This window comes from Grampus griseus (genome assembly GCF_964374135.1).
Source record: "Grampus griseus genome assembly, chromosome: 14".
Lineage (NCBI taxonomy): Eukaryota > Metazoa > Chordata > Mammalia > Artiodactyla > Delphinidae > Grampus > Grampus griseus.
The window spans coordinates 74,407,422-74,425,143 of NC_139008.1; the positions used below are offsets into that span (position 1 = coordinate 74,407,422).

At 52.3% G+C, this 17,722-nt stretch overlaps 1 protein-coding gene across 1 annotated transcript in view; it reads right to left on the reverse strand.

Annotated features, from left to right (window-relative positions):
* Window positions 1–9,444, reverse strand: part of CDH22 (cadherin 22) — a gene marked incomplete at both ends in the record, with an annotated part of 70,103 nt that extends 60,659 nt beyond the window's left edge. Inside the window, one exon of the mRNA XM_082671084.1 lies at window positions 9,193–9,444. Within this exon, the coding sequence (XP_082527210.1) occupies window positions 9,193–9,444 (252 nt within the window). The remainder of the gene's footprint in view (window positions 1–9,192) is intronic.
* Between the last annotated feature and the right edge of the window lie 8,278 nt (window positions 9,445–17,722).

Genomic DNA, 17,722 nt, shown 5'->3' on the forward strand with positions numbered 1-17,722 from the left:
AAAGTCTACTCATCCTGCGAGGCTCAGTTCAGACGCCGCCTCTTCCCAAAAGCGTTTATGGATTCCCTCCCTGCCCCTACCTCCAACCCCACCATTCCCCTCCAAGATCTTTGCAATACAGCAAGTCATCATTATCACGTTCAGCCTGTAGGACTGCTGCAGCCACGCTTCTCAGATCTCAATGTGCATGCAAATCACCCGAAGATCCTGGTAAAAAGCAATTCTGACCCAGGAGGTCTGGGGTGGGGCCTCAGAATCTGCATTCCTAACAAATTTCCAAGCTGCTGGCCATGACCTCACTCTGAGCTATAGGTCCAGGATCCCTAGTCTCTGAGCCCCCGGAGGTATTTTCTTACTCATCTGGTACCTGGAGAGTCAGCCTCAGGGCTTGGCACATGCCGGGGACAGGGAGTTAAGGGACAGAGGGGGAAAGGGGATGCAAATTGGAGGAGCACCTGTTATGTGCCAGGCAGTGTACTAAGCAATTTACATACTTATCTGGTTCAGAGTTCTTTAAAAAAAAAAAAAAAAAATCCCTACTAGGGGACTTCCCTGGTGGTCCAGTGGTAAAGAATGCGCCTTCCAATGCGAGGGATGCGGGTTGGATCCCTGGTTGGGGAACATGCCGCGGGGCAGTTAAGCCCGCGCGCGCCACAACTACTGAGCTTGCGCGCCTCAACGAGAAAGCCCGCGGGCCGCTAACTACAGAGCCCACGTACTCTGGAACCCGCGTGCCACAGCTAGAGAGAAGCCCGCGCGCTGCAACGAAGAGCCCACGTGCCGCAACGAAAGATCCCGCATGCTGCAACTAAGACCCGACACAGCCTAAAAAATTAAATAAATAAAAACAAATAAAATAAATATTAAAAAAAATCCCTACTAGAGTAGGTTTTGCTATCGTCACTTTGCAGATTTTTTTTTTTTTTTCACTTTCCCACTGAGGATTAGAGAAATAGGATGATTTGCTCAAGGTCAGACTGCTGGAGGAACCGGCCTGGTCCACAGCCTGGGCTTTCTCACTCCATCCTCAGGCCTCCTGGGAGGAGCCCATGGCGGCAGAACAGGCAGTCCAGCCTGGTCCAGCCTCGGCTCCAGCATCACCTCCCTGTGAGTCCTCGCACAAGTCACTGTACCTCTCTGGGCCTCAGCTGCCTCCTCTCTAACATGTGGGTCATAATAGCACCTCCTTCTAGAGGTGCCGGAGGGGTTAATTGAGCATAAAGTCCACATAAAGCCCTTAGCACCTGCCTGGCACCAGGTGACACAATATGTAACGGCCAGCCCGGCAGAGGCACTGCCCATGGAGTGGTACTGCAGCAAAGCCCCTGCTGGTTCAGATGGGAACCCCTTGGATGCTGGATCACAGACAGGTCGGAGGGGCTGAGGAGGCTGAGGCAAGGGAGAGGAAACAGACTATGTACCACAGGTGGGGAGCTTTTTCACTATTTTAACAACCGGCACAACTATACCAGTTTGTACTAGCTGAAAATCAGCCCTGCCTGTGACATAATAAGTGTCCCATAAATGGTAGCTATCGTTATTATTATATTATTACTAAATGTTAGCTATATATAACTAGGATTTAATCCAGGCACTGTTAAGCTCCAGAACCCAGGCTGTTTTCACTGCACTGAGATCTCCTGGGCAAGGAACCAGCAGAGGGACTGTTCTCCCAAATAGAAACGCCCAAGTCCTTATCCTTCAACGTCCAAATCTCTGAGGCAGCTCTGAGCAGAGGAAAATGCATCCAATGAAGCTGGTGACCTTGGGCAGGTCCCTGCTCCTCTCTAAGCTTCCGCAAAGATGGGACGTGAACAAGAAAATCCCTAAGGCTCCTTTCGGGCCAGGACAGCATGTACCCCAGCCCACTCAGCAGGATAACAGGTGCCAATGAAATCACCATGAAGAGGGATGAAAGCCCACCCCCCGCCATGCAGGAGGAGTCTGAGTATAAATTCTGCTGGTGGAACTTTGTGTCTGAAGGGTGGATTATAGAAGTGCTATTTGGAAGATTGAATGGCCCATAAACATTTTCATATTTCATTAGCCGATTAATGGGCATCTCTCTCTTTTTGGCGAGTCTGCTGATTCTCAGCAGAAATTGCAGGGAGTAAATGGAGGCGTTGGGTGGAAACTTTCCGGGTCCCTGTCCTGTTATGGATTGCCCCAATTAATGCCCATCCTGGGCTCCACTGTGAAGCCTTCTTCCTGTCCAGTTACTGTTAATAGATTTCTCATAAGTGGCTGGATTGTAAAAACCTCATAACTCAGTTTAATACCCCCAATAAAATTATCTCAAGACATCAGCCCTGAATCACCGGCAGTGCTGGGGATGAGGAGACCTGTCTCTGCTGTTTGCTGTTTATGCTCTTCCTCCACCTTTGCCCAGGGGAGCTGGGGACAGGAGAGGGCAAACGTGTTCCCTTTTAGGGTGCCTCCACCCACTTTCCAATCAGACCTGTTGCGAGCTTTTATTTAATCAGTAAACATTCCCAAAGAGTGTGGGAGAATAGATACCATTTGGGGGAATGCTTAACACCTGTAATCTTATTAGTCTTCGTCACCGCCCTATGAAACATTATTATTATTCCCATTTCTCAGATGAGGAAACTGAGGCACAGGGAGGGGAGGTCATTTGCTTTGTCACCCAGCTAAGTGCAGGAAGCCAATCTCCTGATCCCACGGCTCACTAATGTTGCGATCAACCTGCATGGCTTGTTAATTTTACCCCTCTGGGTCTGTTTTTCCATCTGAGAAATCAGATCAAGTCCTACCTCGCACAGGTGTGGTGAAGATGAAACGTGAGCATGTTGGTAATGACCTACACACTCTGTAAGTGGCTGTCTCCTTCCCTTTCTGTCTCCATCATGTCCCTGGTGCCCTTGACATTTTATCTCAGACCCTGGCCAGGGATCACCTACCATTGAGGATGGGGGAGGAGGGAGTGGAACCCAGTAGTGATGTCACTGACGCTCTTCCGTGAAGCACGACACAGAGCTCACAGTGGGGTGCAGTGGCTACTCTCTGGGGACTGCAGAGTCCGAACAGGGCTGGTCGGCCTGCGGAGAAGCTGAGAGCTCAGAGCGGCAGAGTTGGGCTGGGTTGGGGCTGCTCGCCCCACCTGCCTGGGTCCTGGCTCTGGAGTGGAGGAGAAGTGCCTGTGGTTCTACTCCAGGAGGGTATTTCTCAAGAATCTCAGCTATGAGGCTGGAGGACGGTGCTCTTATTGACCGAGCGCCTACTATGTGCCGGATTGCAGGCCTCTGCAGAAATCTAATTTAATTTTGTGGCCTATGTAAATATCTCCCCATTTTCCAGGTGAACAGACTGAGATGGGCTTAGTTCTGTTTGATTCCAAAGCGCAGGTTAGTCCCTCTGCAGCCTTTGGAACCTGGTTAGTCCACTTACAACGTTTCTGGCTAAAGAAGCGGGAGAAAGGAAGATGGAATAGGTTACAGGGCATTCACTGGGCTTCACGGCTGGGGGAGAGGCCTGTACCACCCTGTACCCGCAGGCCATGGTTATCGATGGCCTTTTCAATCTGAGCCTCTATCTTATGCATTTTATCTTTTGGAAAAGGACTTCAGGGCACAGATCAGGAGAGGTGATGGGCCTTGTATTCAGGAATGGCCGGGTGCCAGCGTCAGCTTTGTCACCCACTTGTTGCCTGGCCCTGAGCAAGAGGCTACCCTCCTCTGAGCCTCAGTTTTCTCATCTATAAATGAAATGGATAATGCTTCCCCATAGAGTCCAAAGATTCATCAGATAATATGTGGGAGCTCCTGGCACACAGTGAGTGCTCAGTGAAGATGAGTTTTCTCTCCTTTCCTGGAACCTGGTCTCAGAAGAGATTGAGGGTCATCTAGTTCATTCCCCCATCTCCTGACACGAGAACCATAGGCTCAAATCCTGACCCACTGGAGACACAGGGGCCATCATGCAATATCTTCTTGTCTTTTAAACTCAGCTTGTTTCCTCCTTCAGGCAGCCCTCCCAGATGCCTTCCCATTTGCCCTCCCGCTGCTCTGTACCCCTGTCCCATGCACACTCCCCTCTGCTCCACACTCCCCTGTAACACCTTCGTGTTGCAATCTGTCTCCTCAGTTGTCATGGGGCTCAGGGGCAGGGACTAACTTTGATTTGTCTTTGTCTGAACTCCCCACGCCTGGCACACGCTAGCTGTCCTGACAATGCATGCAGAGAAAATACAGGGGGAGTGGGACAGGTGAGTGTGAGTGTGCGTGTGTGTGTATGTGTGTGTGAGATGGTGAGCTCCCTGAGGATCAAGCATATGGCGGTTCATTGCTCCCTGGTCCCCAGGATAGGCCACAGCACCAAACATTGAATACATGAATAATGAAATATACAGCTGTCATTAGAATTCTCCAACTGTCTGCTGGGATTTCTGGAGGATCCAGTCACTCTGTTAAATCCCAGGTGCACCTGAGCTAGACTTGGAAGGTCAATCACTGGGCACACTTCTAGACCCCCTACTGTTACCTCCTTGATAGCTCATAATGATCTTGGGACTCAGATTATCCTCTCCCCACTGTACAGTTTGGCAAGCTGAGGCTCAGAGAGGGCCCATATCATACTTAAAGCCACACAGCTAACAAGAGGCAGTCCGAGGCCTGTCTGGCTCCACATCCTCGGTTCTTTGCATCGAGTGTAGACGGCCCCTGAGGGAATTCCCCCTCCCTAAGCCCCAGCCCTGGATCATAAACAACATGAAAAACACCAGAGTGATGGCTTCTCATCCTGGGGGGCTGAAAAATGGGATTTACGAGGCCATTAATTACTTCCTCCTAATTAAATCAAAATTAAATGCAAGCAGAGGTACGTTTCCCTTATTAAAGACAATTAAACGGACAGTGCGGCTACACAAATAAAACGAGTCCAGGATTTAAACGGAAAGCAAATCAAATAAAAAGCCTCCCCTGGAACGAGGGGTTTGCTCATGTCTGTGCTACTCGTAAACCAGGAGTTCATCAATTTTCTTTAAATATTAGCAACTTAATTAAATCTGCTCTCCTCCTCACCTTAATCCTGACGCATATCTAAAATAGATCTCACCGCCCACAGGAGTTGGTCATAAGTGCTGACCCCATAATTCTCTCTTTAAAAAAAAAAAAGAAATTAAAAATCCTACAAAATCCACATCCAGCTGACAGAAGCCTCGGGGGAAATTACAGTTCGGAAAAGGGATTAGTCCAAGTACCCAGATTATATGGAAATGTTGGTAGGTTGCTTTGAGGGTGGGTGTTGTGAGAAGGTGAGGGGAAGAGGTGAGCCAGGCTGCCGGGGGTGGGGAGTAGGGGGGGCAGGACAGCAGAGGGAGCTGTTGGTGTGGGGCCCTGGTGACAACGACTGGGGCCAGTGGTTCCTGCAGGTGCTGACAGGAGCCTGGCGGTGAGTGATGGAGGAGGCAGTTGTAAAATAGGTTACCGTTGGGTGCCCAGGGTTCACTCGGCTGATGGTGCTGTTGCTAAGCTACCTTTGGAATTCGGCAAGGACAGATGCTCCCTATGGCTCCCTGGGGCGGGGGACCGGGAAGCAGTGAATTAACTGAAACCGTGGAGAAGTCCTTTTTCCCTGAAGAGCGAGAGAGCATGGTATGAGTGTGTGTGTGCATGCATGCACACGACCACTTGAACAAATGTGGGACTTGGCTGGAAAGGGGACAGGTGGTTTTTTTAAAAGGCTGAGCTCATATTCCTAGAGCGAGGGGTGGGCTGGCAACCACGTCCCCCTACTTTGTGGTGAGAAACTAGGACATCAGGTTGCCCAGAAGGCTTTCGGAATTGGGGGCAGGGGTTCATAGTATCTATGCATACTCTAGGTGGTGGAAATAACAGGTGAGACCCATCATAATAAAAGCTAATACTTACTGGGCACATACCAGGTGCTCTCCAGGTTCCTGACATATGCTAACTCATTGAATCCTCACCGCAACTCTTTGAGGAGGTGCCAGGTATAGCCTCACTCAGCAGATAAAGAAACTAAGGCACAGAGAGGTTAAATAATGTGCCAAGGTCAGAGAGGGAATCAGCAGCAGAGCTGGGATTTGAGCCCTGGCAGTCTGGCTCTGGTTGGCCTCCCTGAACCACACACTATACCATCTTTCACAAGAAAGGGTGCTTTGGGCACATGTTTGCAAAGAGATGGAAACTTCTCTCTCCTTCCTGCATGGCGTGCTTTTCTGTAGGTGGCCTTGAGAGTAAGCAAGGAGGGGCTCTGGGTGAAGATGATGGAGGGGGAAGATAACGTAGTCATGACAGCAGTGGGGATGCTGCGAGAGGCTGCTGTGAAGAGAAGACCCCCAGGGCTGGGCACAGTGTTCAGCTAATAGAAGATGCTTAATATAGGACGGTACTGTACAGCACAGGTAACTCTACTCAATAATCTGTAATGATCTATATGGGAAAAGAATCTAAAAAAGAGTGGATATATGTATATGTATAACTGACTCACTTTGCTGTATAGCTGTACAACATTGTGAATCAACTATACTCCAATAAAAATTTTTTTAAAAATTGCACTGGGCCCAGACCCGGTGTCAGGAGAGCCTCGTCTCTTGGGGTTGGTTCTACCACCGTGCTGGTCTCACCCCATCTCTGTTAATCCAAACTCTCTGGAAAGCTAACTGGCCTTGGCATGATGTTCTCTGCCTCTAGCCTCAGCTTCCCCATCTTCTAAGGCAGGGACTTACTAGGGTCCCCCCATCGCCGACAGACTGTGGTTCAAGGCAATAGGGGCGGCGTTTGACTCATGGCGATAATGGCTAGGTGGATGCAGGTTGCAAGTGGTGAATCAGCGGCTGGTTTCTCTCATCTTTTCAGGAGGTGAGCGGCTGAGGAAGCCTTCTCAGAGCCCCAGCTTCCGGGTAGACAAGCGGGCTGAGGCGCCTGAGACCACGACAGCTGACATTCAGGGAGATGTGTCAGAGTCCTTCCCTGACTTTCTGGGGCTTCCTGGACCAAAATCTCTCTCCCAGGCCTGGAGGTCTTGGAGATGTTTGGAGAATCAGAACACACGTTCCAATCCTGGCTAAGCCACTTGCCCACTGTCTGCCTGCCCTCTCTGCGCCTCCAGTTCCTTGCCCACAAAAGGGAACGATTTCTACCTTGCAGTTTAAGGGTTAAGTGCTTCACGTGGGAATAATGAGAAAACAATAATAAACAAACAACCAGGCCACAGGCCGAACACTTTCTGTGCTCAGTTTTCTTCTGTAATCCTTTCAACAACCCTCAGAAGTGGGCTCCCCTAGCCCCACTTTTACAGACGAAGAGACTGAGGTCCAGAGAGGTGAAGTAACTTGTTTCAGGCAATACGGTTAATGGGTTGGTTGGCAGAACCGGGCCTCGAGCTCAGGCATGTCTGGCTCCAAAGTCTGCATCCCTAGCTGCCTCACCATTAGCTACTGCCCAGCTGGCACTGGCTCCTCCTTCCCCCTCCCCTCACCCCATTCTACCAGCCCCACCATCTCACCGCCCTGGCTGGGAGTCAGGAGTCCTAGGCTCTGCCACTAGTTTGCTGGGTGACCTTGAGCAGAGACATGAACCTCTCTGTGCTCTGTCAAATCTTCACTTTGCTCTGTTGTGGGGATCAACTTCAGCCACATGTATGGAGGGGAGAGTAGCCAAGGACCAGGGATGACTGTATCTAGACCAGTGAGAATCTGGGTTTCCTGCAAGACAAACCCACAAGGTTTACATCAAACTTTCCTCTCCTCCTTGTCGAGGGTCCTGAGCCATGAGCCTTGAACTGAGCAGCCTGGTCAGCCTCCCAATTCTCAGACTCATTTAAGCACACAGGAAATTCCACAGTTGGTCCCCCCTCACCTCTGCTGACCAAAACTTCCTGGAAAGCTGACTGGCCTCGGCAGAAGCCAGAGAACTGTCCCTGGGCACTGCGCTGCTCTTCCTGCCCTATAAGCACCCTCCACCTCAACATCTCAACTGCGGACAAGTCTCTGAAAAAGCCAGGTTCCGTCAGGCCTCCATGTCTTTTGATAGGCTATGCCCTCTTCCCCATCAGCCTAAACTCCTACTCATACATCAAAACCCAGCTCAGGCATTTAGAAAACACTTCCATGAAGCCAGCCAACACATACCACTTATTAAATGCCTACTCAGTGCCAGGGGCTGACCTGTGAAGCTTTTTATGTACCAGGGTGTCTCCAGCATCGCACCCTTGGGGGCGCAGGGATTAAATGGATGAACGAAAGTCCTTCCCAGCTCCTTATACTCTTAGGGCACAGATCTTCTGCCACGTTAAGCAACATTTACTCAGAGAGTTTGAGAAAGCAGCTTTCATTCCTTCCTTCATTCATTCAATGAACAATTTGTGAGCAATGTCTGTGCTAGGCACTAGGGATTTTATGGTGAGCAAAACACACGATCTAATAGGAAAGACATGCATTAATTGCATAATCAAACAAACACACGCATAGTTAAGTGTTATGAAGGAAAGATACCAGGACCTAGGAGGGCACATAACAGGGAGGGATGGCCACATGCAGAGGGGTCTGTCCCAGCCTGGTGTGGTCAGGGGCAGCTTCTTTCAGGAAGTGGCATTTGAGCAGAGGCCTGAGTGTGAGATAAAGTAAGCAGCAGAAGTAGTAGAACGGAGCAGGACAGAGCAGTTGAGGGAGGCAAACAATCTAGATAAGGGGGGACGGGGCTGGCAGGAGCCTGTGGGAGCATCGGAGGGACCATCAGAAGGGCATCAGAAGGGTGTGTGGTCGGAAACTCAGAGCGAGCGTGGCAGCAGATGAGGCTGGAGGAGGAGCCGGTCTTGGCAAGCGGCGGGAGGGAATCTGGATTTGACCTCAAGTGCATGGGAAGCTACTGAGGAATTTTAAACACAGTGGGGACAGTTTGTGAGTGACATGATCAGATGTGCAAACTCGTTTCTCCATTCTAGATGCATCTAGCGACAAGATGGACTGGGTTTCCCTCCCTACTAGTACTCTTTGCTCTAAGATGCAGAAGGAAGAGGGACTAGAGAAGGATGCGTAGTAGTAATGGGAGCAGAGTGATGACCCTATTGTCTGCTCCTGACCAGGGGCAGCCGGGAGGAGGCAGTAGGGACTGGGATTTGGGGGGGAGGGGAACTGGGGTCCCTTGCCTCTACCAGCGGGCGTCTCCGGGGTCCCGGGCGCGGGACAGCGGGTGCGGGGTCCCACTTTACCTTGCCCACGTACAGGGGCTCGGTGCCCGTGTACTCCTCCACCACGAAGAACTGGTTCCACACCCAGCCGCGCTTCACGCGGCCCGCGCCCGGCGCGCCGTTCTGCGCAGCCCCGTACGCCGAGGGCGCAGGCGTGCCCGCCGCCCACAGGGGTCCCGGCGGCGGCGGCGGCATCAGCAGCAGCAGCAGCAGCATCGCGGGCGACAGCGCCGCTCCTACCCGGAGCCCCCGACCGTCGGGCCGCGGCCTCATGCTTGGCCTGCGAGGGGCCCGGGCCCAGGATCATGGACGGGAGGTACCAGGGCGTCGCCGCTTGGTGGCAGGACGGAGCGGCGCCGCGTCACATGGTGGCCTTAGCGCGGCCGCCGGGGCGCCGCCCCCGACGGGCACCCGGACAGGCCCGCGGCCCTGAACGCCGCCCAGCCGTGGAGGCGCCCGGCTGGAGGGGGAGGGGGCGCGGCCGCACCCGGGGCATGGACGGCCCCCCGGGGTCCCCGCCCGCGCCCCCCTGGCGTCGCCGCGGCCGGATCACCAGGCAGCGCCTTGGCAGCTCCGGAGTCTGGGGTGCGCCATGGTCCCTGAGCACAGGGGTCCTTTGGGGACGAGAGGCTGTCCGGGCCAGGAGCCTGCGAGAAAAACAAGAAAACATTAGAGGAGGCTCTCTGCGGGGACAGGGCAGGTTGGGTCCACCTTTTTGTCCTTTAGGTACTAATTAGACACCTACCATGTGCCTGGCACTGTGCAGCGTGGGGCAAACAAGACAGAGTGGTTCCCGCCTCCTTGGCCCACGGCTTAGTAGCTCTGCCTCTCCCCCTCCCCCAGCCCTGGCTGCTCCCTTTCCACTCCCGTCGCACACCTCTCCTCTCCCCCACTCTCCCAGCACGCCTCCTTTCCTCACAGCCCCCGCATCCAGCCCTTTCTTGGTGGTTCTGGGCCAGCCCGGGTGCCCACAGGGGCAGGGACCTTATGAGCTGCTTTCCCTGCCCCCTGGCTGACAATCTCTCCAGCCCGGCCGACCCCATAGAAAACCCCCATCCTAGAGAGGAAGCTGCCCCTTCCAGAAGGGGTCTTCAAGAGCTCCCAGGACCCAGGCCTCCTGGGGGCACAGAGTCCAGCACGCAGCCCACCACCCACCACTCCTGCCTCCCCACAGCAGCACAGAGAGGTCATTCCATCCAAACCAGGGACCCAGAGAAGGCCCACTGACCTCATGTGAGTCCCTGCACACTCCCTTTCACGGGTGGGGCACCTGAGTCCCAGAGGGCCTTGCTTGGAGGCTCCCTGTGTGGCTTTGGGCAGGGTCACATCCCCTCTGAGCTTGCCTTTGGTGTCTCCACACTCCCCAGAAAAACCTTCCTTTCCCAAAGTCTGGAAGACACTTCCCCTTCCTGGACCAGCACTGCCTCCCCAGATCAATCCATCTCTCATTCCCTCCCTCCATCAGATTCTGCTTTCAGCAAGAAAGGATCTGAGGGACTAACTCCTACTCAAGCCATAATGATGAATAATGGCTTAATGTGGGTGTTTACAGGGGACAGCAATGCTGCTTTCATGGAGGAGTTTCAGGCACGGAGAAGCATTAGCGGAGGTGAGGGGCTCAGCCCCCCTTTTCCTCTCCCCAAGCTCAGTTCAGTTCAACAACTCCATTCCGCTGAGCTTCGACTCTGTGCCAGGTTTGGGCTGGATGCTAAGATAAAGATTCAATAAGCTCACAGTTTAGTGGGGTGAGAGACAAAACCCCCAGTAACGAACGACCTAAATGCCAGGTTGTTTGTGACCAGAGCTGTAAAAGGGTATGCAACCTGACAGCTGTGGGCCTCAGGGAAGGGAGTGGGCACAGCTGTCTGGAAGTGGCAGGTGGGTGGGAGGGCATCAGGGCTGCTTCTCTTGGAGGAGGGGGCATCTGATCGGTGAGAAGAAAGGGATGGGCATTTTGACAGAGGAATCTGCAGCCAGGCTAAGGGGGATCTGGCTAGTTTGGGGGACCAGGCTGGAAATATGAGGTGTGTGGCTAAGCAGAGAATCTGTGAGGGTCTGACCTGGCCCCAGCCAGGTCCTCCTGTGGACAAAGGAAGTGGCTGGACTCTTTGGGGCAGAAGACATGTTGATCACTTCCTGTGACCCAGGACCACAGCAGGTGATTCTCCTACCTTTAACTCAGTAACTCACATGAGTCACAACAACTGTGAAAGTTGGTGTCTTATACCCATTTTGCAGATGCTCGACTCCCCAGTGCTCTTTCCCACTGTCAGCTCCAGAATTTCTTTATGGAAGGGGTTCCAGGGTAGGGAGTCATCTGTTGGGAGGTGCGGGTGACGGTGAGGGCGTTAAAACTGCATTTCAGGGCAATGAGAATAAGAAAACATCAACGGTTCATAGGGAAGAGCAGAGGGGAGGAGTCCTGAGCCAGCCCTTTCCCTGTAGGACCCACCCTGAATTAACGGACATCAGGAAGGCCCACGACCCTGCTGTGAGCATCCGCAGCTCCCCTGTCCCACCCCCTCCTCGCCCACTCCATGGGGTCTAGGGATGAAGGTGCCGCCCAGGGATGTGGGTGGACCTTCCCCCACCCAAGCGGCCCCCTCTCCGCAATCCCTGAGCTGTGCTGCCGCCTCTGGGGATCCAGCGTTGATTCCCCACGTTATGGCCTGGGCTGGTTGTAACGAGGCTGGAGTCATGGGTGAGAAGGAGGTGCCGCTCCGAAGCCTTCATTTCCTGGAGCTTATGACTTCCATGCGCGCTGCAGGAACTGGTCCCCAGGCTCCATCAGGCAGTTTCAGGGCCCATCACAGCCTTGCAGGGACGCAGAGGGGAGGGGCTGGTGGGAGGGAGGGTTTGGCGGAGGCTGGGGCCATTTCTGGGGAGGCCTGGCGCAGGAAGTGGGAACAAGGGGAGATTCCCCCAATGTTTGCAGGCACCCTCTTGTGGCTCTTTCTCCCTCCCTCTCTCCCTCCTTTCCTTGATTTCTTTCTTTATAACACCTTTTACAAGAGGGGGACATACTAAGATTCAGTCATTCATTCGTTCATCATACATTAGCATCTACTGCAACTAGGGAGACAGAAATGCACTTCATTTATTCATTCAACACCCTTGAAAAACAGTTTCTCTGTGTGAGACGGCAAGATGCAATCAGCTGCTCAGCTATACGACAGGGGAGAGATGCATTTCTTCTGGTTATTCATTTACTCTTTCTACAAATATTTACCCGTGCCTCCCTGATGCCAGCCCCTGTGCACTGGAGACAAAGCAATAAAAAGTCCCGGCTCTCATGGAGCTGACCTTCTGGTAACAAAGGAATGAAATCTACAATATAGTTTTGGAGATTGATAAGAGGGAATATAAAGCAGGAAAGAGGGAGGAAGAGGATGATGGAAGGACCGGGGTGTGTGTTATTATAGACAGGGCATCAGGGAGGATCTCTCAGAGGAAGGGACATTGGCTGATCTGGAAGAATGAGAAGCAGCAGGGTACAGCAAGGTTCGATGCAGAGGGAACGTGTACAAAGGTCCAGAGGCTGGAACAAGCTGACGAACAGTAAGGCCACTGAAGCTGGTACAGAGCAAGGGGGTGGTTGAAGGTGCATCAGGAGCGGGCGGGTACAAGGCAGACTGGAGGAAGGAAGGCAGTGTCCGTTTTATTCTGAGCGTGCAGAGAAATATTAGGAGGGACTTTATACAATAAAAACCATGGGAGACTGAAATGGCACATGGCCGTAATCACGAATTTCATGATGTGAGTCCTTTAACTTTGGAGGGCTAGGCATAGTGGGTTGCAGAGTAGGGACAGCATCACAGAGGAGGTGGCACTTGGAGTTAAAGCACAGGAGGGATTTGGATATGTGGAATTTGGGGTGTTGGGGAGGAGAGGGAGTGCCCTGTGGAAGCGCTACAAAGGTCTGAGGTCAAATCCCACTTTAGAAAGGGGCAGAGTCCAAGAGTGTTGTCCAAAGTTGCATAGGATCCTTGGTGGTGGAGCAGGGCCTCAAACCCAGGACTTGGATTCCCCTTGGGGGAGGGCACCTTTGAGGGGATGGGAAAAGACGCCCCCCTGAGTGGATGCAGCCCAGTGCCAGGAGGCACGCTTGGCAAGACAAGGGTGGCTGCATCTCAGTCCCCACCTACCCCCTTGTACGAGGCACATCCTGTGCTGTCGTTTGAGGGACGAGGCCCTCACTGCCCCATCCCTCCCTCCCTTCCTTTCTCTCCTGCTCCAGCTGCTTTTCCCAAGTGGGTGTCAACTACAGGACCCTGTCTTGGCATTCCAAGTCCTTCAGGGGAGACAGCTGTGGCGCCTTTGAGCTGCGTTTGGCTCTGCTGGGCCTCTCTGTGAGGTCCTGGGCATGTGGGTGGCCTTCTCTGGGCCACACGTCTCAGCCTACTGCACAGTTGTTTAATCCCAAATGGGATGAAAAGCCGAGCCCCAACCTTGCTCCATAAATGTTGGCTTTGCCCTGTCTGCTCTTCAGCCTCACCTCCTATAACCCATGTGCCCTCGGGCCCACGTAAGTGCGTGTGGTTCCTACGTGCGTGCGGGCACAGGTCTGCAATCGTGGATGCCAGCGCATGTGTGTATCTGGTGCCCATTCCTTCATTCCACAGATATTTGTGAGTTTCCACTCTGTTCTGTTCTCAGCACAATGAAAAGAAAGAGAGTCCTTGCCCTTGCACGTCTAGTGGGTTCAGACGATAAACAAACAAATAACATGTCAGATGATGGTAAGTGCTATGGAGAAAAACAAAGCAGGGTAAGGGGCACAGGAAGTGCTGGATGGGGATTTTCTTTCTCCCTCTTTCTCTCTCAATCGTGTATTATAAATGATAATTTATACAAGGTGGTCAGGGAACGCCCAGCAGTGAAAATGACATTTGAACAGAGATCTGAAGTGAGGGAAGGAGAGAGCTGTGCACATAGTTGGAAGAAGAGCATTCTAGGCTGAGGGAACAGCAAGGGCAAAGGTCCTGAGGTCAGTGCATATTTGGTGTGCAGGAGAAAAGCAAGGAGCCCAGTGTTGCTGAAATGGAGTGAGTGCAGGGGGGCAGCAGGAGATGAAGCCAGAGAGATGTGGAGCTGGGCATCAGACTCTGCAGGGTCTCCTTTGGGTTTTTCTGAGTGAGATGGGACCCAGTAGGAGGGTTTGAGCAGAGGAATGACATGATCTGATTTGTGTTTTAAAAGATCACTGTGGTTGTTTGGCTTCTGTATTCAAAATAGAAGCTGGCGCTGGGAGGGGGCAAGGGAGCTATTTCAGTAATCCAGACGAGGAGTAAAGGCGGCTTGGACCAAGTGGGAGCGGTGGGGGTGCTGAGAATTAAGGCTGTATCACAAGATATGCTGATGGGTCAGAAATGGGGTGTGAGGGAAAGAGAGGAACCGAGCACGACCACATCTGCAGCCTAGGCGACGGAAATGATGGGGTGTCCTTTCACGGAGCTGCAGACAAGCATGGGCAGAGCAGATTTGGAAGACAATCAGGGACTCATTTGGACATATTACAATCAAGTCTTGGACGTGCTACATCCAATGCCTATTAGACATCCAGCAGAGACGTTGAGCAGGCAACAGTACTTACAGTCAGGAGCTCAGGGGCGAGGTCCTGGCTGCAGATACAAATGAGGGAATTTGGATATTTAGAGCTGAGACTGAGTGAGCTTATGAAGGAGTGAGCGTAGATGGGGAAGAGTTCCTGCACCTCAGCCCATAGAGATCAGGTAGATGAGGAGGAAATAGCGAAGGAGGCTGAGAGAGAGGGGAGAGAGGGGGAGGGGAGGGGAGGAGAGAGGAGGTACCTTGGAAGCCCACAGAAGAAAGGAAGAAGGAGGCATTAACTGGTGACTGTCTGTCCACCTTTGCTTGTGTCAGTTCCACTTTACATCTGTTGTCCTGGCATAACTATGAATAGCGTCATACCCTCTTTTGCTCTCAGATTGGATGATAATCTATACGGTCATCCTACTGATGGGTCAAATCAGATGCGGACTTTGAATTGACCATTTGATTTAGCAACACGGAGGTCATTAGTGGCCTTGAATAAAGCTATTTTGGTTGAGTGGTGGGTGTGCAGGCACGACTGGAGTGGATTCAGGAGAGACTGGGAAGAGAATAGGTGGAGACACGTGTGAGTGGGCCGCAGCCCCTCTAGGGATTTTTGAAGGTTCGTTTTGCCTGCTCTCCCAGCTCCCGCCCCTACCTCAGCAGTCTGGCTGGGTTTTATGGTGTGTAAAAGAGAGCGATGGGAAATATAAAAGATGGGCTGGCTGCTAAAGGCTAATTCATCCCCCCATCCTTCTTTCTTGTTTCAATTTTCTTTTGATAGCCACTTTCCCACAGCTTGGCCATGTGTACAGCCCCTCCCCTCTGAACAGTGATTAGTCTAAGCCAATAAGAGCCGTTCCCCCATCCCCACCAGTGATTGGTCTAGAAAGTATCATGTGACATAATTCTGGCCAGTGAAATATAACTCCCGAAGAGCGTCTGGATATATATTTTTTACTCTTTAAAAAGAGATGCCTTGAGGAGAAATGTTTTATTTTCTGCATGTGTGAAAAGGTGATGGCCAGAGCAATAGCAGCCATTTTGGGACAATGAGGGGAGCTACTCCAAGAGGCCAAAGGCACCTACTAAGAAATGAGGGCACAATCTGTATCGTTGACGATATTGTTGAACCACCAAAGTTATTCATTCTGGGTTTGGATGACCAAGTTCCAGCCCCACTTCCTCCAGACTCATTCTCTCTCTCCCCTGAACCCCCTCAGACCCCTATGGCTGGGTCTTCCTCTGGGGCTTGGTGTCAGCAGTAATGGCAAGCTTCTGGAGGACAGAGATCATGCCTATTCCTTCCTCCATCCCTCCCTGCTCCTTCCCACACACACCTGGAAGAGCCGAACAGGGAGCTGGGGTCTGGGAGGGACTAAGGAGAACTTTGCCTCGGATAGCTTTGAGGAGCTGCTTGGGCAACTTGCCTTTCCTTCTCACTGAGGAGCTGCTAGACTTGCTGATTTGCTGTGGGCATCACTGCCACTGCCTACCTTGTATACTTTCAGAATCTGGGCTGGGTGACCAGCATGTCCTTTCTTGATTTCTCAGTGCCCTAGTACCACTGCTGCCAAGGCTGTATCACTGCAAGCTCAGTAGCGCCAGGCCTTCCTTTGTCATCTGGCTGTCTCCCCGGGGACAGAGAAGGAATTCTTATCCTATCCATCCCACATTTGTTTCCCAGACTCTCACTCTGCCAAGACCAAGAAGAGGGGCTGGGCTCAGTGACTCCACAGGCAGGACAAAGCAGGGGAGACTTCACGGTGCAGCCTGGGGCTCCTCACCCCTGCCTCCTCCCCCAGATTCCTGATAACCTTCCCGGCCCCTATCTCTGGGGCAGAATTTAATGTTCAGGGAACCTAAAGCCACAAGGTCCAAAGTCAGACCAGGGTTTGAGTCCCAATTCCATTGTGTTACTTTACGTATGATCTTGGTAATTTTCTCCATTTCTCTGAGTCTCAGTTTTCTTATCGGAAAAATGGGGATAACAGTGCTTACCTTCTAGACCTAGTGTGAGGAATAAATGAGATGATGCATGTGAAGGGACCCACAGTGTTCGCAATAAATGTTAGATAGTGTACCGATAATGGCTACTGTTGTTATTATTATTTTGGTCACTTGAAACATACTACTAGACCCCTATTACGTACAAAGTATCCTGACCAGGTAAAAGGGGTTTGTAATTATCTGTCCACTCAGTCATTCATTTATTCACTTATGCATTTATTTAACAACTGTGGATTTCCCTGGTGGTCCAGTGGTTAATATTCCGCGCTTCCAATACAGGGGGCTCGGGTTTGATCCCTGGTCAGGGACCTAAGATCCCACGCGCCACATGGTGTGGCCAAAAAATAAACAAATAAATAAATATTTAACAACTGCTATGAGCCCATGAGTGCACCTTGTTCCAAGAAGAGTGAAGACTTGTACCGGGTCAGGGTAGGTCCTCTGGCTCCAGGGCTAGGCTGGTGCCTGGGGGATGCAGGAAGAGGCAGCTCATTCATTTGCTCATTCATTCATTCACTCCCTCCATTCTGTACGCTGGCTTGGCGTGTATATGTCCTTTCTCCGTGCCCGCCTGGCTCCCCGGTCTGCCAGTGGGAACTGTGTCTGGCAGCCTGGCTCCTGTTTGCCCTGCCCGCGTCCCAAGGGCACCATGCCGGCTGGGTCCTGAGCCCAGATCTCTGTGCTTGGCCGCTGCCTTCTCCCTGGGGGGAAATGATCTCTACCAGCTCAGTACTCTCCCTCCAGGCCAGAATGGATCCCAGAGTAATGCGGGAGCTGTTGAGGTGTGGAGGGGTGCTGGGCAGGGTCACCTGTCTCTGCTCACCTCTCATTGCTCCCCCGCCCCCTGCTCCAGGGAAAGCACGGTGAAACCATAAACAGGAGAGCAGACCAGTTACGGCCTTGGGCTGCCTTGACATCCATGAGCGTGTGTGTGCCTGAGCACGTGTGTGCGTTTGCATCAGTAATGATGTGTGCAGGGGAAGCATGC